This window comes from Coenobita brevimanus, chromosome 78 (genome assembly GCF_032717465.1).
Source record: "Coenobita brevimanus isolate Jiangsu-jjx chromosome 78, ASM3271746v2, whole genome shotgun sequence".
Taxonomy (NCBI): Eukaryota; Metazoa; Arthropoda; class Malacostraca; order Decapoda; family Coenobitidae; genus Coenobita; species Coenobita brevimanus.
Window position 1 is genome coordinate 35,701,728 of NC_137031.1, and position 26,664 is coordinate 35,728,391.

Genomic DNA, 26,664 nt, shown 5'->3' on the forward strand with positions numbered 1-26,664 from the left:
TGGCTCATCTTCCTCTATTTCCGACTTCCTGCACATATCCTACATCCAACAACCTCCTAATACAGTAGCACCGAATTTATGTAACTCGAATTTGCATAAGTAGAGCAGTGCCTGTATTGGTAATTGGTCACAGACAGCACTGTTAGGACTTGTCACGCATTTTAAATAAGTAAAACACGCACTTTTATATTTTCATCTTTGACATGAGTTTTTACGTACGGTCGCCAAACTTTCCACCTGGGCCACCCAGCTGCGAGAGGTGGGTAACAGGTGCTGGCAACAGTGTATCTGTTTGTTCGTGTGTACGTGCTCGACGAAAGTTCGGATCATCAACTCTCTTCGTCTGTAGTGAACCTCCGTCAGAGTCAGAGTTCATCCCACTGATGGCTGAGTACAGAGTTGGGTGAGGAGAAAATGTCTCAGGAGTAAGGTGGCTCTCCCATCAGCTCAACCAGTTGCATGAAACTGGTCGCAGGGAAAAATGTTATGCGCCACAGGTCGCGCTGACCAAGGCCAAATAAATAAGACTATATTAAATTTATAATAAGGTAATATATATAATACTATGATATAAATATATACTATTACATAAAATAATCTCAAGGGTGGATACATCACGTCGGTTGACTCATGGCTAGCTGACTCGAGGCAGTATTTTGCCTCAACAAACAAGTTTCAACCTCCGACATCTACAGTTCCTCTCACTCCTACTTAGTTTAAATATCCGCCCAATGAGTAATCCTGTAACGATTAATGACCAAACTTATCTAACCATGTCTCAGATCAAGAGTGGTATTTCAATAGGTTTAATCGAGACTGGCCCAGGGCTGGCAAAATGCAAAACAGACACAGGTATCTATTTTTCTACCATAAGGGCCAGCCTCACAACGGTTCTTCCCCCCAATATTCAGTAGACAATTTTAAGCCGTGGGTTTAGTCATGTAACAACGAAAAAGAACACGTTTATTAATATGTAACATACTGTACTGCATGTGAAGATGCAGTCTTTTACATTATTTTACTTACTGTTTTCAATACTCGCATTAGCCAGTACTTTCAAGAAGTTCCTTTGAATTTCTATCGGCTAAAAAATGTCAACTGAATATTGGGATGAACTCTGAGGTTCACCACGGAACACGAGACTTGATGATCCAAACTTTCGTCGAGCATGTACACACGAACAAACAGATACACCATTGCCAGCACACGCTGCCCACCTCTAGCAGCTAGGTGGCCCTGGTGGAAAGGTTGGTGACTATACCTCTGAATTTACGTAACTCACATTTACAAACATAGAGGAGTACCTGTATTGGTAATCTATATAATCATATATGAGTTGCATTACAGTATTTGTTAGTTTGTTTGTCCTTCAATCATGCCAAACCAAGGGCCAGACTCCCCCAGACCCCTATATATTCTGAATCAGGGTGACCCAAGGATGGCTTTAGGGGGGGTCAAAATTCAAATCTGGGTCATTTAAGGTCACCAGTAGAGTGTTCACCTTTTTGGCCCGGGCAATGCCAGGTACTCCTGCAACTCAATTTTGTGCATGGAGACTCACATGACCTCCAGTTCAGACATAGGCTATATGAGGTTGACCTCCGGGGTCATTTGAGATCACTGGTTGAATGTCATTTGAGGTCACTGGTAATACACACTCAAATGACTGGACCCAGCAGCTAAATTTTTGGCATGGAGACTCACACGACCTCCAGTTCAGACACAGGCTACGTGAGGTTGACCTCTGAGGTTATTTGAGGTCACCGGTTGGAAGTCACTTGAGGTCACTGGTAACAGTAAACAAGTGAGCACAAATACTGTGCGTTAGTCTGAGAAAGCTGAAATAGAAAGTTTCTGGACTTCTTATAATCCCGTTTCAAAAGCATAAGAGGTAAATGGTCTTTCTGGAGCAGAAAGAAAGAAAGACTGAACTAGAGCAAATTTTGTTCTACTCTAATCCTATTTAATAGGATTTTGGCCCGGCAACACCGGGTACCCCTCCTAGTTGGTAATATACAGCACTGTACTAACTCAAGAAGATATAAACATGTAATAATTAGGCAACATAAACTCAGCAGCAATACTGGATAAGCATGACAGCACAGCTATTATAAGTACAACATGTACTAAAATATATTACAATGGCTAACATCCCACAGCTTGAGCTTCCTATCCACGCCGCCAGTTGCCAGCAGCCGACCTTGTGGACTGAAGCACACAGAATTCACTTCGCCATCGTGTGCATCCTGGTGTGGAAAGAGAAGCTTCAATAAAGCATCACCAAAATAAACGAATGAATGAATGTCAATGAAAGAATGAGTGAATGAATGGAAGACTGGATAAATGGATGAAAGTGTGTGTGTGTGTGTGTAAATTAGTGACGATGATGATAAATACAAAGGATCAATGAAAGGTTCAGCAAAGTTATAAATAACATTATGGTATTGTGCTTCCAGTGCTTATAATGTCTAAATGACCATCATATTAAAAGAGGACAAATGATGAAATTGGGGTGACCTATACAAGGCAGCTCTTAGATAAGGGTACGACTATGCTATAACTCTAGGACGTGAACAGTACAATAGTTAATAGGACAGCTTCCTTGCCCATCAATTCCCAGGGTAATAACTAACAAGAAAATTTAAGAAAGAACACTGATGCGTACAGAAATCTCTCAATCTATCTATTGCCCGATGCCTTAATCCAGTAAGGGATGGCCAGAGACAAATCTCCTCCATGTCATCCCTGTCCCCCACCATTTCACTGCCCTCCCCCCAACTCACACACCCCTCTCTCGTATACCTCTCCATTCCACAGGGCTCTTGCTAACTGCCAATGGTTGCGAGCCATTTGGCTCCTAGGTTTCAGATATCCGAGCCAAATAAATTTTCAGTAGCCAAACTGACTACGAGCCGAAGTATTTTATGAGCAATAAATATATTTATTTATCTACACACTCTGATGATTAGAATCATAAAATGAGGTTTTAAACATTCACAATGGCGACAAGGAAAGACTTAATAATTGATCACAACGTGCTTTATTGTTCACTTAAGTAATATTTACTTATTTTGTACAGTAGTTTACTGGGTTTTGAAGTGGATGTATTTTCTCATCGCCAAAAGGCGACTTGCATGTAAAATTTGTTCACCGAAGGGAAAAATATTTGCATATGCGAGCTGTGGCTCGCCAAACAAGAGCCCTGCTCCATCCCTCTATTTCATCCTCAGCATCCCCCTCCCTCTCCCTCCCTCCACCTCACTTACATACACTCTACTTTCAAGTCACTCATTCTCCATCCTCTTCACATCTCCAAACCAGTTCAATGTATTTCTCTTAACGCTTCCTATCACATCCACACCCACATCACGACGCTCCTTCACTTCCTCATTTGTCAGTCTGTCTCTCCATGTAGTTCCAAATGCTTCTCTCACGTAACTCATTTCCACTGTTCTCACTGTTGATTTGTGTCTTTCCAACAAGGTCCAAGCTTCCCTTCCATATGTTAGGGTTGGGATCAATACTTTTTTACTTCCGTGCTCACATACCTATTTCTTATCACTGCATTCAAAGAACCAGCAACCTTTCTTCTCAGTTGTACCTTTCCAAGCAATTTAACCTCCAAACTTTCATCCTTCCTCATTACACTTCCCAAGTACTTAAATGCACTCACATTTTCCATTTCCTCATCATCCAACCTCACTATACATTCCGTAACTTCAATTCTCTCAGAGACAATAACTTTACTTTTCCCTACATTCACCTTTAGATTCAGTTTCTAACATACTCTCCCAAACTCATTCACCAAGCCTTGCAGTTCCCCTTCATCTTGTCTTCATTTAACAATACAATATCATCTGCAAACAACCATACAGGAAGTTCCCAAACACTGCCCTCTCTCCCTGCAGCCACTCCAACATCCACTGTCTTACCATGTATCTCGTTTATAACCCCATCCATATGCACACTGAACAACCATGGAGACGTGACACAGCTGGTTTCAATCCAACATTCAATTAGAAAAATTTACTCAGTTCATCATCCACATGCACTGCAGCCTTGTCACCCTCATACATACTCTTCACAGCATTCAGCAGCTTCCCATTTACCCCATACACTGTTAATATTTTCCACACTGCTTGTCTATCCACTCTGTCACATGCTTTCTTCAAATCCGTGAAGGCCGCATACGACATCTTTCTCTTCTCTACAGACTTTTCCACTAAAGACCTAAGGATGAATATCTGATCTACACAACCTCTTCCCTTCCTAAAAACCTCCTTGTTCTTCTCCAACTAATTCCTCTGTAATTTCCCTACCTCTCTCAATAAGTATCCTACCATATACTTTTCCTATTACACTAAGAAGACATATAACTCTATGATTACCACAAACTTCTTTTTTCCTCCTTTTCCTTTGTACGGGGGAATACTTATATCTGACTTCCAATCCTACGAGACTCTATCTTCCCCCCAGGCTAATCTGCACACCTTCCGTATCCATTCTACTACTATCTCTCCCCTGTGCTTCAGCACACTCCATCAATTCCTGAGGCTTTCTCCATTTTGACTTACTTCATTGCTTTCACTATTTCCATCCTACTGATCTCTTCCTTCCTTCTCACCTTCCTCCTTCTCCCAGCCATTCCCCTGTCACTTATACTCACATTACTTTCATTCACTATGGTTAACAGTTCCTCAAAGTGTTCTCCCCATCTGGTCACTATTTCTCCTTTCTCCACTTTCAATTGACCATTTTTATCCTACACTCCCAACTAACTACTTTAGCATCCTGCCTAACTCTCTTTGGCTCCTTCCAGAACATTTTCCTACATTCTCTCCACTTTACATTCAAATCTCTTCCAAATTCCTCATCCCCTCTCTTCTTACTCTCTCTTACTAACCTTTTCACCTCTCATCACCTCTACATATAACACTCTCTTCCATCTCTCAACTTCCTCCATGCCTCTGTTTCCCATCCATGCATTATATGCTTTTTTCTTTTGTGCCACAGCTTGTATCACCTCTTCATCATTCCACTATGCTGTTCCTTACACCCCTATTCATCTTCTCTTCACCCCAAATAGCACCTCACATGCTGCACAGATTTCTTCTGTGAACATCTTGCACACACCTTCCACCTTCCTTATATGCTCCAAATCATATTTACCCAATCATTCCTCCACTTCATTCTTATATTCTGTCTTTTTTCCATCCTCTTGCAACCTTTCTACCCTCCTTGTATGGACTACTTCCTCCTGTCCTTCCCTCCTCCTGTTCATCCATTGCATTTGTTTCTTGACTTTCACTATTACCAAGTGGTGGTCAGAAATCCACTCCCCCAACTTCTGTATGTTCTTGTCATTCTCTCATCCAAACACACAAAACCAATCATCGCCTTCCATTCATTCAGTTCGCCACCTGCCCTTCTCATCTCTCGTCACGCATACCTGTGAATCATTTTGTGCCTAAAGAGGGTACTGGCTATCACAAAACCCCTCTCTGCACAAATGTCAACTACAGTGCTCGTCAGAAGTATGGGGCGCCCTGCATCCCTCCTGAGAAACAAACCTTTCAACATTGAAAAAACATATAAATAATGCATTTTATTTACATTTAGTGCTTCGTAGGGTAGCCTTTACATTTCTTCACGGACCTGAGACGTCTTGGAAGTGAAAGGGCGAGGCTCCTGAGGTGCTGGAGGGGTATTTTGTCCCAGGAGTCACGAATGGCGGCTTCCAGCTTAGGCAGAGAGCTCACGTTCTTCCCTTGGAGACTCTTCTTTACGAGGTACCAGAGGTTTTCAATCGGGTTGAGGTCTGGGCTATTTCCTGGCCAGTCTGTCATGAATGATACCTCGCAGTCACGAAGCCAATTGGTGACCGATTTGGCCTTGTGAGCAGGTGCACCGTCCTGCTGAAACACTCGTGCACCTGTTAGCTCGAAGGAGTCTGGTAAATGATCACACAGAAGCTCCAGGTAAACATCCTGATTCACTCTGAGATTCTTGGGAAGTACAACAAGCTTCCCCAAACCCTTCCCTGAAAAACAACCCCATACCATGAGTGAATCAGGATGTTTAACTGTGCTTTCTACATACCGTGGGTCAAGTGGGTCACTACCTTTGCATGCTCCTCTGTTACAGGTAACACTAAACGTTGCCTCATCAGACCACAACACTGACAACCATTGCTCCTCACCCCAATTTAGATATTTATTAGCAAAGGCAAGCCTACGAATTCTCTGGCTGCTAGAGAGAAGAGGCTTTTTCACAGGCCTGTGACTTGTGTAACCAAGCTCATGCACCCTACGAGACACTGTTCTCACTGACACCTCACCAAACACTTCCGGGTTGCTCTCCTTAATTTTCCTTGCACTCACACAAGGATTAAACTCCACTGCACGTTTTAAAACATTAACAGACCTTGGGGAAGTTTTCCTAGGCCTACCAGACCTCGGTTTCTTTGTGGGAACTTCACCACTGTTTTCCTCCCGAAACCGCGCACACCAACGACGCACTGTCGATCGTGCCACACCAACCAATTCACTAATTTCCTTTGTCTGGTGGCCTGCCTCCTTTAGAGCAATGATCTGGGATATGATTTCACTCGATAGTTCACGGGTAGGTGCCATAACAAAGTTTTGAAGGCCAAAACACTGCGGGACACTCGGTAAAAAATGGCGCAATTTGAGAGGGACACTCGGCGGAGTTCCTCTCTCTCAGGCAGCCCGTGGGCGACTGAGGCGGGAACCAACCAGCGCGTCAGAAGGCCTCAGGCTACCGTGACGTCATGCTCGGAGCTCAAACTTGTGGCTCAATTCTTACCCCAAAAAATGGGTGATTCTTTTTGGGCCATAAGTATTGCGCGCCCGGCGGACAACGCTGAATACTTCTGACGAGCACTGTACAGCACTGACATTCTCGTTCACTTCTGTAGGCACACTGCACTCACCAACCACTCCATCCACCTTCACATTCCTTAGTTTTCCATTCATATCTCCAATCAAAAACACTTTCTCATTACTCTCAAACTTCTCCATGCATGCTTCCACATTTGCCCACTCTTCTTTCACTCTGCTTGCATGATCTTACGTTGGTGCGTTCATACACACAATCACCCACATTTGTATTCCTACTTTCAATCTTACCCATACAATCCTTGAACCAACTGTTCCGTACTCTCTTATAGTCTCCTTCCATCTCTTGCACACAACAATACACACACCTTCTTTTGCCCTCTCATTCTCACCTACTCTCACGCATATACCCCATCAATAATCCCACTCTCCCACCTCTCCACTCAGTCTCAGTCAATCCACTTATGTCCATTTTTGCATCCTCAAGTATCTGGACAATACTTCTCTTTCAACTCATCATTCACACCCCTTACATTCCACGTTGCCACCCATATCATGTCCTTTGTTCGGTCCTTGGTTGTTGCCTGTTGGTCTGTCCTAGTTCGAGGCCCTTTGTTTGTATTTCTAGTTACTGTACTTGTTTTCCGGGTAGGGGCACTAACCCTTCGCCAACCCACTTGTCGACATTTAGGAAACATGAGGTAGTTGGTGATATGGTTCCCTCCCAGTGTATCAAATGATTTCCTGGTTTACAGGAAATCATTTGGCTTGTCAAATATAATGGCTTGTCACTCAATGTAGAGTTACCCTGAAATAGAGTATCACTACAATGAGTGAGTGGATGCTGTGCGTCCCCACCGACCACAATCTGTCCCAGGTCTTATACTGAAAATGGAAATTACTATTTTGCATCATCATCATCATCATTATCCAGACCTCCTTTCCCACCCTAAGGCAGGGTGAGGAGAAGCAAAGTCCAGACAGCCTAAATCTTCCCAATCCAGTGGGCCACACTTCCAGTCACTCACCATGCAAGCCCCCGGAATCCTGGCTCTATCTGATATGCCAAAAACATTCACCACGTACTGTAGCTTCACATAAAAGAATCAGACAGAGTCAATCCGGACGCCGTCACGTTAAAAAGGGGTGCCAAATACCTGATCATGCACTTCTCCTCGCAATATTCATCCAGCCACCTTGATCTCTTGTCAGTCCCCTAACCTCAGTGACTTCCAAGCATCTCTTCCTCACACACTCATCCACCATATCCTTCCACCACCTTCTAAGCCCACCTCCAAAATAAACTATTCCATAATTCACAATGCCAATTTCAACTCTCCCATTCAAGTTCCACACCACATACATTCTATAACTCCTGGGCATTTATACTCTCACTCTACCCAGCTGTTCCTCAAACCAATCTTTCTTTTCCATAGCTTTATCTTTACAAGGTGCAAATTCAATGATCGTTTCACTTTTCTCACATTAAATTTTAACATAAATACACTTTAGTTTGATACATCTATAATCTTTCATTCCCAACAGCCAATCAATATTCAACAAAGCACCTCCTTCTCTACTCACCCCACATGATCTCATACCTCACCTTATACTTGTACATCTTTCCATTCATTGTCTTTGCTCCCTTTCACTTTAATCACACAGCACCATCACATCATATCTTGCTTTCTTATGAATATTCACTATTTTCACTCTCTTACATTCTTCACTAACACCTTTCACATTTTAGACAGCCATATGACAATGTTTATTTCCTAAGGCTTGGGAAGGCACAGGACCCAGTCTCACACCTGGACTGTAAAGAGAAGACTACAGAGAGGGAGGATTTTTAATCAACACTTTTTTTTTTTTTTTCATAATTAGTGCACATAGGAATACAAAGTCAATATACTTTCCCCCCAACCCTATTAGTTATTTGGTTAATCATCCTGATACACAGGAAGCCAGTGTCAAGGTATTTGTGGGTAAAACCACATCAAGTGAAGGATGAATGAATGAAGGAACTTCTCTCTGATATGAAGCACTCCAACTAGGTGTAGCAGAAAAAAAAAAAAAAAAAAAAAAAAAAAAAAAAATAAGGTTCTTGCTGACAGCTCAAGGAAAATACTGGATAAGGTCCTAAGCATGAACCTCAGGGAGAACTTAGACACGGATGCTGCAAGAGATTCGGTGGCTTAGAGAGTGGCTATTACAGTAAGATGGACCCATACAACCAGAGCACTGCCTTTCAAAACTGTTACTCATAAAAGTTTCTGGGGATCTTTGTGAGTGTGGGTGAATCAAATCCCCACCACTTTCCAGGTAGCAACTTTGTGTAGGATAATGATAAGATAATGCACGCACAAACATATGAGGAGGAACTGACTGTGAATGTATTGTAATGCAGTCAGACTTGTGAAAAAGGGGATGGAAGATGGATTCATCCACACGTACAAAGACCTCAATGAATGCTTATGATTGCCATTACAACATGTACGTAGTAGTAAACGGGGTTAAGTACACAGTATGCAGAAAAAGTATATACAGTAGTTGTAATACGGTACTTTGGCTAAAATCTAACCAAACTTTTCCCGTACCGGTAGCACCAATCTATTAAAAATATGTGTCTGGTAATGATTCTGCAATGCATATGGAGTCAGTTAATTCTGACTTAGTATTACAACATGTCTGCCAAGTGTATTTCCATTGTGTCCCCAAAAAATATAATTCACAAGACATCCTGGCCATTTGCCACACTATACAGCACAGGTACTTACAAATCTGAGGTATGCCTTGGATGGTAATACAGCCATTAAACAAATAGGTGGACTACATGCATACTTGTCATCTGTGGTCACCACCTTGGGTTCTCTTGCTGCCTCTTTAAGCTGCTCCTCCAGCATCATCTGCCGCTTTCTGAAGAACGAGAACCTATTCTTCAGTGGAAAATTGAAGAAACTTAATGACGCAAACTCTCAACTGGAACTACTAATGTATACCATGAATAATACTGAACTGGTGCTGGAGAAGAACATCGTCAAACAATGGCACTGATATAACAACCACTGCCCGAAGGGTGTCATTATCAACTGTAGGATAATGACAACTTTAATCGGCACACCAGGTTAACATCCACATGAGCCTGTAGCTAAAATAACAGCAGCAATGAACTGGATTAAAAATTGAAGTATGCAATCCTCCACTCTGTGTGTTTCAATGCTTTGGAGACAGTAGGGAAATGTTCTGATTTTTCAATCAGATTTCTGATACAAAAAGTACAAGTGTCCATTTTACTAAGAATGTAAGCATACAGTGAAAGGTAATCCTCTTATCCTGTACTCTACCCTTGCGTGTTTTTATACTCTACCCTTACTACTTACAGCTTCATTCAGTGTAAGAACCTTTTCAACCTGGACTGATGGGACAGATCATTCATTACCTCCTTTGCTAAAAAATGTCTTCTTGAGTTAAATCACCTGAAAGTAGCACAAATTAAAAAAAATGTACTGGATTCATGGGGTTAATCTCTGAAATAATGTTGATGAACCTGCCTGCAAAGAAGTGTTACACTGACTGGGTCAAAGGTGGCAGCTCTGGACATTTTCCAGTGATATGGTAATGTGGCTAGAGGAATGATGAACAGGAGCTGACAGTGCACAAGGTGTGGTAACAATGTCTGTGTTCATATTGATGGAAAGATAGATGGAGGTGTTGATGTTTTATGGCTACAGAAAGGAGCAATGGGGCGGAATATGGAGATCTCATGTGAAATGACAGGAAGAAAGCAGGATAACTTCTAAGCAGCATTATCCATGGACTTCCTAATGCTAACAGTCATTCAGTGGAGTGAGAAAAAAGAAAGTTCCTAAAAAACTTGAAATATATAAACCCTTGAAAGTGGGCTTGCACAACTGCCAGATGACCACTGAAACTATGGCTACTTTGTCAGGTTGAGGGAATAATTAAAAAAAAAGAAAATAAATCATACAATCCCACTGATACAATCTGTAGAATTAACACCTTACTCTACGCATTTAGGGAAAATCTCATTAACTGTTACCTACTTTAAAGCAGTGTCATTTTCCAAGTTGAGCCTCTCAGCATCCTTAGCCTTCTGCGCCATCCATCTATCAATCAACTCACGATTCTCATCCTGAAAGTGCAAACTGACATCAATATCGGAAAAATGTAAAACTTTTTCTTTATTACCATGAGATTTTCAGTATAACTGAAAAGCTTGGAGATTAAAATTCTATATTTATAAAATGGGCTGAGGCAGACATCATTACTAAGGCATTTTATGTTTAAATAAAAAAAACTAGACCACACAGATTGCACCAATCTAAAGTCTAGAAATCACTGTAGCTTACTGAGTCAAATTTTGTGATAAATACTGGGATACTCATAAACAATGATCACACATACAAGAGCATGTACTCAGAATGTAAGGTACTTCAATCCACTGAGAATCCTTCATACTTTCTTTAGCACAAAATCCATGTGCTTTACGATAAAAACATAACCAATAAAAAGTAAAATTAACAGTTTAACTGTTGGACACTTGAATCATACAGTAAACCCAAATTTTGTAGGGGTGTCATTTGCATAAATTATATTCTTGAAGCATCATAAATTTGTGGTAGGTGGTGGCAACCATCATCCACTCACTTGATATAGTGCTGCCTACTTCTTCCTTTAACTTTATCATTCTTTTTCTGTGTTTGGCCTCGTCTCTTCCTCTCTTCCACCTTTCCTGTCACTTTTTAGCACTCCTCTTTCCTTTTCAGGTGGCTTTACATTGAATGATGAGCCCAATGGTCCCCTGTAATCCAGGAAACCATTTACAACACTGGGTGGTAACCATTTAGCCAACCATATGGGTTCCCTACATGTCAACTAGTTGGCTGGCAGAGGGTTAGTGTCCCTCCCCGTAAAACAACTGACTCAAAGTCAAATGGCCACTGCTTATGGCAGTGATTCCCAAACTTTTTTGGCCGTGACCCTGAACAAAGAAAATTATTTGCATGGCGACCCTCAGGGCGGAAACATAATTTCAGCGTTTCATCATTTACTTTTCATTCATTCATTCATTCATCATCAATCCAGTGCTGCCCCATGTGAAGCATAGGAGCCTGGGGCTAGGCAAGTTAGTCCTTACATTTAGGATGTGACTGGCCAGCCTCACTCATCCCTGAGTGGCATTACGTGAGCAACGAACCCCATCCACCCTTTGGAACCTGCACTGGCACAATCCAACTGGAGCGACTTAATTACACACTAAACCACCAAGTGCCATAATTTGGTTATATGGTTACCACCCTGCGTAGTAAATGGTTTCCTGGTGTACAGGAAACCATTTGGCTTGTCATTCAGTGTAGTGTCACCCAAAGACAGAAAGAAAAGGAAAGAATGAAGGAGAGAAATACTGAAGGGGGAAGGAAGGAGGGATGGAAGGAAGGAAGAGATGAAAGGAAAGTCACCCAAGAGCAGCACTACATCGAGTGAGTGGATGGAGAGCACCCCAACCTTCCACTCAATAAAATTTATTAGATAAAATGCAAAGGACAGCTAAAAGTAAAATTCAGTCAAAATGATTTAATAACAGTAAATTTTACTGAATTTTACTTTAATTTAACCCCTACACCGCGGGCTTGTTTACCAATGACTTGCGTGTCCCGCGGGGTTATTTGGGCTCCGACAGACTCTCAAAAAATATTTGCCAAAAATCAGTTATTAGTCCTAGAATAATAAAATTACATATGCTTATGGCACATACCTTCAGCTTTCTCCTGGAATGATTGTTGAGCCTTCGTCGGTTACCGTAGGACTTGCGGAGACCTCTGAAGTAGGGTAACGAAGTCTCCACTTTACACTTCCCGACAACCCGTAATATGATTACCACAGCCAGATACAAACACTATAAACACTATTCTACAATTTTCAAGTAGTTTGGGATCCATACTAAAAAAAAAAACACTGTGAAAGCAATGGAAATTACGAGCGCGTCTGATCGTCGCACTGGCACTAGTTCGCTCTTGGTACTCTGTCATTTATTATTCATAAAACCCCTCACACTTTATATTTCTATTACTATATAACACTTATATATATCTACAGTCTTTATCCATAAGTTTCCTTCAGTAGTATTAGTTTATTGTCACTGTAGGGATTCAATTTCTTTCAGTAAAATACGTAGCATTCACTTTCTCGTCCTGTATACTGGCATTGAGAGTGAATGTCACTTTCATCTTCACTCTCATAACTCATAGCATTCAGACATGCTAGAGTGAAACTTTCACTTTCATTACTCCTAGGGTATATACTAGTATTCTTATAATACTACTCATTTACATTTCTATTTACGTTCTCTATTTTATTTACGTTATTTACATTTCTATTTTATTTACACTGTGTTGTGCACTGTCACTTGAAATAACTTATAAAACTATTTTCCATTGTTCACGTATATTTACATTCATTATTTTCACTTGCTGTTTACACATTACTTACACATTATTTACAATTCCACTTGCACTGTTTTACTCAATAGAAAGATCGTAGTCACTCTTTTATCAATTGTCAGCCCTTTACCTCTTTCCACACAAGGTTTAGTAGGGGGTAAAGGTCACAGGGCCATTTGCATGGGGGTGAAAAAAGGCCTTGAAGTCAGCAAGAAGAAACATACGTACCCTCGCTTCGGAAGATGAGAGTAAACTGATAACGGAGGGCCAGCGTGGAGGCCTGCTTAGGGGTTATTCAGAGTTACCAATATTAGTTCTTGAAACAGCTAAGTCTAGCACTGAAATGATTGGCAGGAAATCTAGACAATACATTATAAATTTGGTAGTTCCAGGTGAATGTAAATATCACTTAGTATTCTCCCTTCCCTCCTTACATGTATATTTATTACGAAAATAGATTAGAGGCCTACTTAGGAGATATATATTCAGAGCTACCAATGTTAGATCTTGAAACAGCTTTGTCTAGCACTGAAATGATTGGCAGGAAATCTAGACAATACATTATAAATTAGGTAGTTCCAGGTGAATGTAAATATCACTTAGGCTTCTCCCTTCCCTCCTTACATGTATATTTATTACGAAAATAGATTATACGGCATATTTCAAGGGGAAAAAAACAGCGAATATTAGCGAACGAGTGCACGTGAGGTGTTGTCAGGTGATAATTAGCCAATTCCAGGTGTATGGCACTCTCACTTACCTTATTTCTTTCTTGTATATATTATTTGGTATAAGAATAGGACATAGGGCTTATTTCAATGGATGAAATCAGTGAAAAATTCCAGGGAAGATTTACTTAGCGTAGCACGGCCGGGCAGGCGAGAGGATAGGGTAATGGAGGTGGGGTAGGGAGGGGAGTCAAGAACGGGGAGAAATGGCTAAATTGTCAACAATGGATGGGAGAACAGATGAGATTAGGAGTGCTGACTAGTGTTGGACATTGGCAGTACTGATAGATGATACAAGCCCCCACTTGGAAGCCCGGGTGAATTCAAAATAACACAATCACAAAAGCGACGCCACGCGGTATGATCCCTTGCTCCCAAGCGTCACGAAAGTGACGCCCCGCGGTTAAGGGGTTAATAATAAATAAATTTTGATATTTCTTATGTTGATCAAAGAAATGAAAGGCATGACCTCATGTATATGTAATTTATTGCAAAATTAGGAATGCAAAGAAAAACACTTTTGACTGGCAACTATGATGCTCCTTCATGAGTGAACCCTTCTGACTATTGATTCTTTGCTGATAAATTTAGTAAACAACAATTTTCTATGATCACACAAATGACACGAATCTGATAATCTGTTTCTTCAAATGGACTTCATTGCAAAACCTGTAAAGGAAGAATATGTTCAATGGCTACCGTGATGTTCCTTCATTTCATAGGCGAGTTCTTCCACATTCGCCTTATGTTGATAGACAGAGCACAGCCCAAATCATCCTGAGGATCCAGATGGTTCCTTGGTTTAGTCCTGATTGTTACAAGAGCTGAAAATCCTTGTTCACTGAGGTATATTGTTGGAAAAGGGAGAAGAGCCTTTTCAGCCTCATGAATCAGAATAGGCTTATCCTGGTGCTGAGCCCTGAATTCCGAGTACGAGAGACTTTTGGAACATTGCTTCTGCACTTGATTTTCCTGGAGATTTGTAAGTTCTTCTTGAAGACCTAGGATATCTTCCCTAGTTTCACTGACATTTACACTGATCACATTCTTGACCCAGCTATGTTGACATAAGTCAATATTTTCTGGCAAATACTGTATGCAGACAGTATTTCCTCGATTATCTGACATAATAGAGCCAAAGGCATATCCGGATTCGGGCAGCATCCTGATATGGAGCAATATCTACTACTGTGCCCATACCCTACCTATACCCAACCTACTAACTGTATCCAACCCATAGGTACAGTACCCCTCCTAATTATGGTATACACCGACAGCAAACAGGCACCATGTTCCCACCGGGTGTCAGTAGGAACCGAAATTGTTTTCATGCCACTGTTTGAAGTGGCCGCCACTTGATCTCGTCACCAAAAGATAGGGGAAGAGTGCCGCCAGACGAGCCAACGATACCTCAGTCGTTTCTGTGACTTTGCCTGGTGTAAGACGATATTTTCTTAAACCTTCTCATTTGCTTCCGCTCCTACCTCATGTGGTCTTTTGCCTCATCCATCCCTGTCAAGCCTCTTTCCAAGGATACTAGGAACGGGGCTCAGTGATAGAGCCATAGGGCATGCCTTGGACGCCACTGTGTCTAGTTTATCTAGTAATGGAGAAGTTATCACGCTGAAAGCAAAGCCATAGGCAGGGCTGCTGGCAGACGCATGAACTAATCCTGTTCTCGCGCCAAAAACTAGTCCCCTTCTTCACGTTATTACTCATCGATGTGACAACCTACAGACCTGGATATACTTTCATTCCCAAGAAGAGTAGCTGATGAGTAAAATGGTCTTTAATTTGTTTCCCTAACTGCTATAGTTCCTCGGATATTAAGGTCTGAAAATAAGCTATTATCAGAAAAATACCTGTGCGAGAGAGAGAGAGAGAGAGAGAGAGACCGTGCAGTAGGTCACGCTTTAAACAGCCCAGTGTTTAGTGGTTAACCCAAGGTAATATAAGGAAAATTTCCAAAATATTGAAAATTCATAACCCAGTACATTTTTGTGCTAATGATGGTTGGTTTGCAGGTTCTATACACATTATCAGCCATCACAGTGAAAAATAAAACTACTTATGTCTGTCACTGAAAACAAGAATTAAATGTCCAAATAGGAACCTTGGGGGAAATTTTGGATTTTCTCCCCCTCCCCCAGCTAAAGCCAAAGATTTATCTTTCTTTACAGGAAAACTGTGAACAATAAACCCCAACCACCCTTCAGAAGTAAACCCTTATGAACCACAAATGGTTGTAGTGCTTTAACTTACCATACAATCAGGTGTTTATTTAGTTATATAATTGTCACCCAACACAGTAAACAGTTTCCTGGATTACAAAAAATTATTTGGAATGTCACTTTGTGTAGATTCACATGAAGGTAGCATCACATCATGCGAAAGGATCACTGGCATCTTACCACACCTGAATACAGTAATTCAGTGTACATAAAAACAGACGTACCCAGATTCAAGAGGTTAATTTCAGCCAAATGGTACTGTTATTGTGTGCACAGTGGTAATCAAGTGACACTGGTATCCTCTGACAGTACTATACCTGAGCTCGCCTATACTTGTCTTCAAGTGCATTGAAGGCCAGATTAAGAGTCTGGTATTCATCTCGTAACACCTGGTTAACCGCCTGCAGATCCGTTACTGTCATATCCTTCGCTGATACCTCTTCTCGTAAAAGCATCAGTTCAGACTCATAGTCAGCCAGTCTGAAAGAATTTTTCAAGTAAAAATACTACTGGTTATACAGATAATTTTATAGCAACTGGTGAATCCTAGCACAAACTATTTATAATTAAATTCATAAATGAATAAAAAAATCAAGCAAGTAATTTTGCTGCCTCCACAGACATGATGAAAAAACAAACATTAAAATCATCATCATCATCAAAACCTCCTTTCACATCCTACAGCAGGGTGAGGAGTAGCAATGTCCAGACAGCCTAAGTTTGCCCAATTCAATGGGCCATGCTTCCATTCACACATCATTCAAGCCCTTGAAATCCTGGTTCCATCTGAGAGGCCAAAAAATTTTTACCACATTTTGTAGCATCACATATACCTATCGGACAGAGCCAACCTAAATGTTGTCACATTAAAAAGGAGTGCCAAATCCCTGGTCATGCATTTCTCTGCACAATATTCATCTTGCTAGCTCGATCTCTCGTCAGTCCCTCAGCCTCACCAACTTCCATACGGTACCTCTCTTCCTCACACACTCATCCATCATATCCCTTCATCTTCCTCTTGGCCTATCTCACCTCCTCCTCCTCCTTCAAATTCGTTCAGATATACCTTTTTCACCACTCTATTGTCATCCATTCTCTCCACATGACAATACCATCTCAGTACACTCTTTTCGATTCTGGTGTCCACAGACTTCCTCACTCTGCATCTTTCACGATTCACATTATCATGTATCTTTGAACTCCACATACATTCCTCAGCAGTTCCATCTCCACAGGTCTTACTCCTGACTTTTCACTTTCATGCCACACCACAGTATCACACACCTTTGCTAGTGTTGGCACTAACACTCCTTCATTTAGGCCACACACAACTGCAACACTCAAGCCTCTGTTGCTTGTCAAGGTCTTCACTGCACCAACTACTTTCCTTCTTTGTGTCACTCGACTTTCCATTTCTTTTGCACATTTTCCTCTCTTTTCTATCACTGTACCAGGTAGGATATTTGAACTCTCTTGCCAATTCCAGTCTCTCTCCATTCACTGTAACATCACACTGGGAGTCACCTTCTCTCTCAATAATCATCACTTTACCTTTTGCTACATTTACTCTCAAGGCACAATGCTCATGGAAATCTACAAAACTCTGCCCTAGTCTACCAGGCTCTCATCCAGTATTTGCAAGTAGCACTGCATCATCAGCATACAACAAATCTGAGGTATTCCATCCATCACCATTCATTACCAACACACATACACAATAACACAAAAAGATGACTGGCAAACTACTTAGCAGGCAGATGTGCACATGTAACATTTGTGTGTGTTTGTACTGTTTTCAAAGGATCAGCAATGATCAAACTTCAGTGTATCAGAGAAAATAATTTAAACAATTCATAAGCAAGTTCAGGGATTTTAGTCCTATCAAACACTTACTTGTTATCTTTATTTGCTATTAGTTTATCTCTTTCCTGAAGGCACTGATTCAGTTCAACAAGCTGCTGTGCATTCTCCCCCTTCCTTCTATGTAGGTCTGTTAACTCCTCCTGTAGTTTGTACAACTTCTGCTCCAATGCCTGAAATTAAATCCTCAGTATAATACAATATTCACAGTGAAATGTATGTATATTACATCAACAGACATGTTATAAAATTAAATAAAAGTCGACAGTCAGACCTATGCCTGTACATAACTGGGATGAATTGTTTAACAAGGATTGCTTTAACTGCCTGATGGAAAATGTTCCCCATGCACAGTTTGTACATGCAAATCTGGAGGGAAGAGGTAAAAAACCTACCGGTACTGTTTTTCTCCTGTCTGTCACAACAGGTCTAGCATATGAAGAAATACTTGCAAAAGTTTTGATGTTGACATCTCTTTAAATACTGTATTTTTCTCACTACAGCTACTAAACCACATAATTTTATGCACCTTAAGACAGTATTTTCAAGCTACAAGGGTTGAATGTAGCATTCATTCATTGTTTCACAACATGAGATGACACTTACGCTGAATAATACCATCTCATAGCAGTAAGAAATATGTTAAAGAAAACCAGTACCATACTGATGGAGTTAGTGGGGCCTACAATAACAACAGTACAATAATAAGAGGAAGGTTATTTTACCACATTTCCTCTTATTTGCCTCTTCTTATCTTACAGGATCTCACTAATCTTAAAAAAACTTTCATCACTTCAGTACAGTACACATCCATAGGTAAGTTCAGAATGTGAGTGAGAGGTCAGTTTACAGGTTTTTCTGATATTATGAATTTGATACCATATACAATGTGATTTTGAATGAGGCCTCATGGACAGAGGGTGACAAGAATACTCTCAGTAAAGACTGAGACTGGAAATATTAAAAAAAAAATAATAATAATAAAAAAATAATGCAATGGCAAATAAATATGAGCCTAATGTAGAGGAGGATTATGAACAATTAATTAGGAATAAATCAATTTGGAAAAGTTGGGGAATACATACAAGGTCTTTTGAAAAGGAAACTGAACCTTGTAAATTGCACACTAACTAGCTAGCGAAGTATGATCGCGATGGGAGTGATGTGTGGAGGCGACTCTGAGCTTTAGTCTAACACTAGCCGCATGACATCATGTCACTATGTCACTGGTTTAATGCACTTGGCAATTTGTTGCAAGTTCAACAATGAAGGATCTTGGAAGCGTGATATGTTTCTGTGAAATTAAGTTTCAAATCAGGAAAACTTTGACGGAGGCTTTACAAATGTTTCAACAGGTTTATGGAGAGGATTGACTGAGCCAACATAATATCACAAGTGGTTCCAGTAGTTAAAATTGGGGAAGAACTTCCACTACAAATAATCTCAAGTCTGGACAGCCTTTCATATCAACAGACGACAATAACATCAAGAAGGTGGTGCTGTGATCCATGAAAATTGTTGCCTGACTGTCCATGAAGTTTTGAAGAAGTAGGCATTTGTAAAAGTTCATGCCACGCAATTTTAACCAAAAAACTGAAGACGTATTATACTGTCGCAAAATCTGTCCCGTGTCTGCTGACAGGTGACCAAAATGAGAACCGTGTCACAGTCAGTCAGGAGCTGTTTGACTGTCTGAATGCTGATGAAAACGTTCTGAAAAATATCATGACAGGTGGTGAAATGTGGGTGTATGGCTATGATGTAGAAACAAAAAGACTGCCATCACAGTGGGTTGGAACATTGTCACTGTGATCCAAACAAGCACATCAGAGCCACTCAAATGTGAAAGTGATGTTGATCGTCTATTTTGACTGAAAGGTTGTTGTTCATCATGAGTTTGTTCCACGTGGTCAGTCAGTAAAGAGTTTTACTTGGACATCCTGAGGCATCTCAGGATGGCAGTGTGAAGGAAGAGGCCTTCAGCGTGGAGAAACAAAACTTGTATGCTGCACCATAACAATGTACCAGCTCACGCACTGCTCCTCTTCCATGACTTTTTGGCGAGGCATGATACAACCATCATCTCCAAGCTGTCCTACTCTCTGGACTTAGTCTTTGTGGAGTTTTTTTGTCCCCAACCCCAAAGTTGAAATCCACCTTGAAAGGTCACCGATTTCAGATGACAGGGGAGACATAAGTTAATTTGGCAAGTGCATGAAACACGAAACACATTTACTCATGCATGTGTAGCTTGATGAGTAAGTGATGTGGTGTGATACAGCTAGTGTTTGACTATAGCTGAAAGTCGCCACTACACAGAGCCCTTATCACACTCAGAAAAGGCCAGCTAGTTGGTGCACTACTGTATTTAAAATGTTTGGTTTCTTTTCGGACAGACTTCGTGTAAAGAATGATTTCATATAAATGCTACACTTGCATGTAGTGTTGCAAGTGTATCAGCAGGAAAGGTACAGCCTTGTGGGATGCTGAGATTGTGAGGGCTCTGGAAGGCACTGGAAGAAAACAAGTAAGGGGTGGAGAGGGTGTGTGTACAAAAGTTCATGGTGAAAGAGGAGGGCATATATTAAAAGTACACAGTGATGATACAGTACAGTATTAGTTAAGGAAGTGAAAATGATATGTGATGATATAAGGAAAAATGAGCATAAACTGTTCTAAAAAAAAAAAAAAAAAAATCTGTTTTGAAAGATGTGCAAAAATGTAGTAATGAAGATGAAAAATGTGGGAATGTGAGGGAGAAGAGCAGAAGAATGCTAACATATGCAAATGAAACCATCACCAACAAACCACCATATCACCCCTATCATCAGTACCATAACTGCCCACACCACTATCACTGTACCTCAGCTCAATCTTTCATTATATTTGGATTTCACTCTCTTGGGATTTATCTTGGAAAGATCGTATTACCTCTCATAAAATTTTCTTCCACAAGATCAGGCAGGCTGAGCCAACTCCATGTCTTCTTTACCCCTGGACAGTTGTTGACTTTAAACCGGGGTTTAATTCGCTCTTGTGTAAAGTACAATTCTCTTGTGAGGGGAGGCTCCCCACATACACTACAGCTCTTCTCAACAAGCTGGAGTCAAAAGCATTTCATCTCATTATTTCTCCTCCTCTTACTGGCTCTCTTCAACCTCTGTCTCTTTGCCACACTGTTACATCTTTATCTTTTTTCTATCGCTACTTCAATGATCACAGCTCCTCTGAACCGTCAGCCAATATCCATCTACCACTAAGGTGAGCAAACAGCACCAATCTAGCAGTTAACTTTCATCCCTTTTCTGTCCAACTCTCTAAAGTAACAGTTAACCATTACATCCAGTCTTTCATATATGCAACAGGTTAACTCTGGAAATCTCTTCCTCTGTCTGTACTTCCTACTGCCCATGACCCCCAATCATATGAAGACAATGTGTCCAGGCATCTTGAAATGAATGGATCTTTAATTTGGCTCTCAATTATCTTGATATTATTATTTCTTGGAGGGAATATTTTTGTTGGCTTCTGGCCTTTGGTTCCTTCTTCCTTGCATAAAAAAGGATTTATATCACCATCAGACAAAAACAACAGGTCACCATCACCATGGTAACAAATCTAAACTTCCCACCACAACCCTCAACAACACTGCTATCACCAACAATACAGCTCTCAACACCACCAGTATATCCCTCAATACCACAATCCCCTAATCAATACCACCAACACCAACCCTGCCACAAATGCATCATTACCACAGCCCTCATCACCAACATTATTATCACCACAGATCTTAAGTAGCAGCTAAGGTGGTTTTGAGAATATGACACCATGATGTGATGCATCATCCTCAATACCGTAAATGAGGAAACACTGTATAAAAATCATCAGGTACTGAAGGGGACAAAGGAGACTGTTTCTATGTCATTTACTATGTATGATTTCTCTAAAACTGAGTGATATCACGGTGGTACAGGTAGCTACCAAGAACATAGATAATGCAGGGTATTAGAGTCATCATGTTGAAAGGATTAATGAACAATACAGTACCATCATTAATTCCATGGAATTTTCTCAATATCCCTCCACCTAACTCTACTGCTACGTGGGAAAATCATTAAACTATGAGGGTCATCAGGACTTAATTCTAGCAAAGGCAATACTGTATAATTTCATTCAGCACAGTGAAACCCCTGGCCATTAAATGGTTAATCTCAGTACTCAGTACAACACAGTACTTAAATACAGTAGCTACTATCACTATATTTTTCACACTGTACCAGTACAACAATACTACTACTTCCAAGACAGCATTGCAAATACTAATGTACTGTATATGCAACACAGCTGTATCACTGTCTCACCTGCACCACCACAGATGAGCCGCCGCCTCCTCCTCCCTCCCCTCCTCCACTGCCCCCGCCCCCCTGGCTGAGCAACTGTGTGTTTTCCTGCCGTAGCTTCTCATTTTGTAGGGTCAGGTGGAGATTCTCAGTTCTCAAGGTTTCACTCTGCTCAAATAGTCGGTTATCTGAAAATGGTACGGTAACTAGTTGCAGAGTAGCCTACCTAATACCCAACACTTTGCATGATTTATAAGTACAGCAATGCTGACATTTAAGTAACTATTAATAAACCAATAGGCTACTCTTTCTTCATATGCTCAGTCATGAAGTACTGTACCACATAAAATCCTCTGACAGTGAGTTATTAGTAAAATGTGGTAAAATTAAGAAAGAACACCAATGATCTTATGAAGATGACACATAATCACTGATATATAACATGACTGTAAGAAACTGCATGAAAGGGTACTAATTCCTTTTTAATCATTGCATGGTTATGTCAATACTAAAGGATGTTAATGAGGAATAATGTTTCTCATCTACTTTGGGGTATAATTCATTCAAAAGAAACAATTATGCATTGTATAGAATGTAGGAAAGTGAGATTTTATTGCTGTTGTTGAAGAAACAATTGAAAACTGAACTGGCAGAGAAAGGGGATTAATCTTCGAGCCAGACTACATCAGATCATGTAGCCCTGTCAGGGTTGCAGGAGAGTGCTACCCCTCCCAGCACTGCAGCCACCAGGCAGGGCGCGAACTTGCAACCTCAAGATTACAAGCCCGACACCCTACCACTGAGCTACCATGCTCCCCAACTGGCAGAGAAAAGGGCAAGAAGAATATGCCGAGAAAGGCAGTGACGCATGAAAGGGCAAGTACAGGTAGCCTAAGATAAACCTGAAACTGTCATCATGTGTAAGGCAGGTGAGATTTTGAGCCAGGCATCAGAGAAGGCAATCATGTTGGTATCGTTATATTTCAATCTATTCCCTATCATTAATATCACACTCCTGACAGGGAGGGTTGATCTAAGGAGAGTTATGTCTCATAAGTTACTGTTGGTTTGGGAATTTGGGTGGCTCTTTCAAATGTTTAACTGTTAGTAACTATTTTCAATGTGGTTTGGTGAATTCATGTGATGTTTTTACCCTACAGTTTCTAATTACCTGTTAAGCATGCCCCTCTTAGTTTAGAATTTATGCCCATCAAAGAGAGGGAAAATATTGTTACGCATTAGTACCCTTCAGCAACACCATATTGTTGCCAAAATTAATAATGTTTCAGTGTTCCTTCCTTCTAAGCAGAGAAAAGAGAGTCACTTGGGATGTTCTTCTACCATAAGCCATTCTTTAGCCTACAGAAGAATTACTTTCAGCAAATTAAAGGCAACAAATGGGATGAATTCAAGTGGTTATTTGTGGTGCATTACTTAAAGAATTAAAATAACAACCAATGTTTCAACACAGGGCAAACTGTACCGCAAAACCAATGTTCCTTTCACAATATTAAGCTAAGCGGAACTACTCGTAGCGATTTGCCTAATACATACTCATGGTAGCCACGAATAGTCTGTGAGTTGTACCTTGGTAATGTGAATGTTATATGATACTGGACCGGCAGCAAGGAAATCAATTTCATTCGAGTTCCAGCCATATAATACATAACGTACCAGTACTCTGTCTTGCATCATGGTGCAACATCTTGGGGACAATTTCATATTTGCATGCGAAAATGAAAACTTACGTAGCTGGATTAGCTCGCTTATGTTCTCATACTCCTTTTTGTTTCGCTCTCGCAGTCTATAGTAAATATTCTGCCTCCAATCTCCCTCATACGATTTGCTCCAGGCCATCCCTCTCTGTGTGTTGTTGGTCGCTTACATCCCTACGACCATCAAAACACGCTGATACATCATCGCTCACCGATGTCTGACATATTTCTTTATTCTGTCAAATTTCCACTGCATGCATGTGTTGATCATTACTTTTTGTGATCTGAAATGGATATAATTTATAGAATCGAAAAACTCACATTTGTGAGTTTTCTGATACTTTTATCATGATGGAGCTTGGTAAAAACTGTTCAACAAGCATTCGCGAACGTTCGCGCGTATGATCGCATACGCCCCCCGTGAGCATAGTCCATAGTCTCCGTGGAAAAATTAGGCTTCAGTAGTCTATCCCCTCTGCAATCAAACACACAGCAATTTTCAGAGGAAGAAAAGGCAGTTGTATGTGCTGGAATTATCGTCATCTATGGGTTTTTAAAGGAAAAAAATGATGTTCTTATTAATTCGAACATTCATCTAAGCTCGTTCAGATTCCCTTATGTTCGCCAAATCGGCTACGCTTGTCCACTAAGCACGTTCACTACTGCTTGTTCACGTTCGTTCGCCAAATATAACCCCGCCCAAACGGTTGATCTACCCTTGGCGAAAGAACGTGAACAAGGACTACCGGAAAGGCATTAGCGAACGTTCACGTGTATGATCGGATACGGCATCTCCCCCGTGAGCACTCGTCCATGTCTAGGACCTCGGCAGTAAGCTTCAAAATCCAATAGGCTTCAAAATCCAACTGCAATCAATCACATACCAGGATATCAAGAGAAGTAAATGCCCAGGACTCCAGCTCTGACACAATATTATACCACAGTCCTGGCTCCAACTGCTACCAGAAACCACCACCGGGTGGCTGAAATACAAGTGTCCGCACTAGGACACCCAGCGTGCGGCAGCTCTGGGGCTAGTGGGACTTCCGGGGCGTCCGGAAGTCCCTCTAGTCCAAAGCTGCCGCACCGCCACCATCGCAACCCGAGCACAAGTCCGAGCTACCAGTACCAACAACAGCTGGGGTTCGTCAGCTTAAGTGGCTGCTGGAGGTAGAACAACCTAGTTTGTTACATGTGGCTTAGCAATTCAGAAGGTATTCCAGTGTTCCAGAGTGCTTGCTAGACGCGGAACAACCGAGCTTGCTAGAGGCGGCTTGGCAGCGCAGAAGGAGTTCCAGACCACACATTTTTCGGAGTCCGGCAGACTTCCCCGGTATGACACTGAAGCTGATGTCAGTCCTCCCCACACACACATCCCCTCACACACGTAAAGTGTGTGGCGCTAGTATAGTGAAGCGCTTTACAAAGCAATCACAGGTTGACTTTCCATTTAGAAAACCATGTAAATTATTACAATTAGTAGAAAACTGATCTCCAGTATTGTACAACAACCTATTGAGAATGACACTCTCCATCTTTTTACAGATAAAGCTAACTTGGGAAATGGGGCAATAAAAACGACAGCCGTTTGGAACTGATATTATGACTGCAGTCTTTCAGGATGTGGGCAATTCAATGTCCGCGTATGACATACTGAACAAATCCAACTGTGAATTAAGTGTCAGAAGAGGCAAGGAAAGTATTGATAAATTCTTAAATTATCTGGCCAGCACAAAGTATTTCATTGTACGTTATGGGAATACAGGTGTCATCCCTCACATTAAATATTATTTATATCCACCAAAAAAGTTCCTGAAAAGTCTGTGGTGGTCAAGGCTCTCTTTGACTAGCAGGTAGGCTTGACCGTGCAGAGGCACTGGCCGACTGGGTGGTCAAAGCTTGGGCTTTGCCAACAGGGTTTGGTACACAGCTATCCTGTTTACATGGTACGTACCATACTCGCTGGAGGAACTTGGCCCTCCCAATCGACGTGAGAAAATTATCCCAGTGTCGTTTTCTGACCTGACGTAGTTCAGTCAGGTACTGTGCAATTGCCATCATACTATCAAACATTTCTTTGTCACTAGGATTGTTTTGCCAGCGCCTGTGTAAGGTAGCCAGTTCCTTCCACCATCCTAGTGTAGCTGGATCAGTAGCATATATAGGTTTACTGGTCACTGCTTTGGGTAGCTTAGATGAACTATAGTGCTTTGCAAATTTTTCAGTAACGGCAACAAGATCTTCACAGAAAGTGTCAACATCCAACAATAACCCCCATGTGTTAGGATATCAGTCCTGGACATAGCAGCAAAGCTTAGGCAATTGTACACTTGGGAGGACTAACATTTTCCTGGGGTTGTAATTATTAGTATATAATCTTGGAGAAGTTTGAATGAAATGGTCACTGAGCAAGTACCTGCGTACATCTGTCCCGTGATGCTGTAGGTGTGATCAGAAGGGCAAGGCCCT

General features: G+C 41.1%; 1 protein-coding gene across 2 annotated transcripts in view; it reads right to left on the reverse strand.

Moving 5' to 3' along the window:
- Positions 1–24,364, reverse strand: part of Atg16 (Autophagy-related 16) — a 43,572-nt gene extending 19,208 nt beyond the window's left edge. For both annotated transcript variants that reach the window (XM_080279280.1, XM_080279279.1), the window contains exons 1-7: positions 24,229–24,364; positions 22,502–22,668; positions 18,171–18,310; positions 16,595–16,757; positions 10,922–11,010; positions 9,635–9,773; positions 2,141–2,246 (exon numbers count right to left, since the gene is read on the reverse strand). In XM_080279280.1, the coding sequence (XP_080135406.1) occupies positions 2,141–2,246; positions 9,635–9,773; positions 10,922–11,010; positions 16,595–16,757; positions 18,171–18,310; positions 22,502–22,668; positions 24,229–24,337 (913 nt within the window). In that variant the 5' untranslated portion in view covers positions 24,338–24,364. The remainder of the gene's footprint in view (positions 1–2,140; positions 2,247–9,634; positions 9,774–10,921; positions 11,011–16,594; positions 16,758–18,170; positions 18,311–22,501; positions 22,669–24,228) is intronic.
- Positions 24,365–26,664: the final 2,300 nt, after the last annotated feature.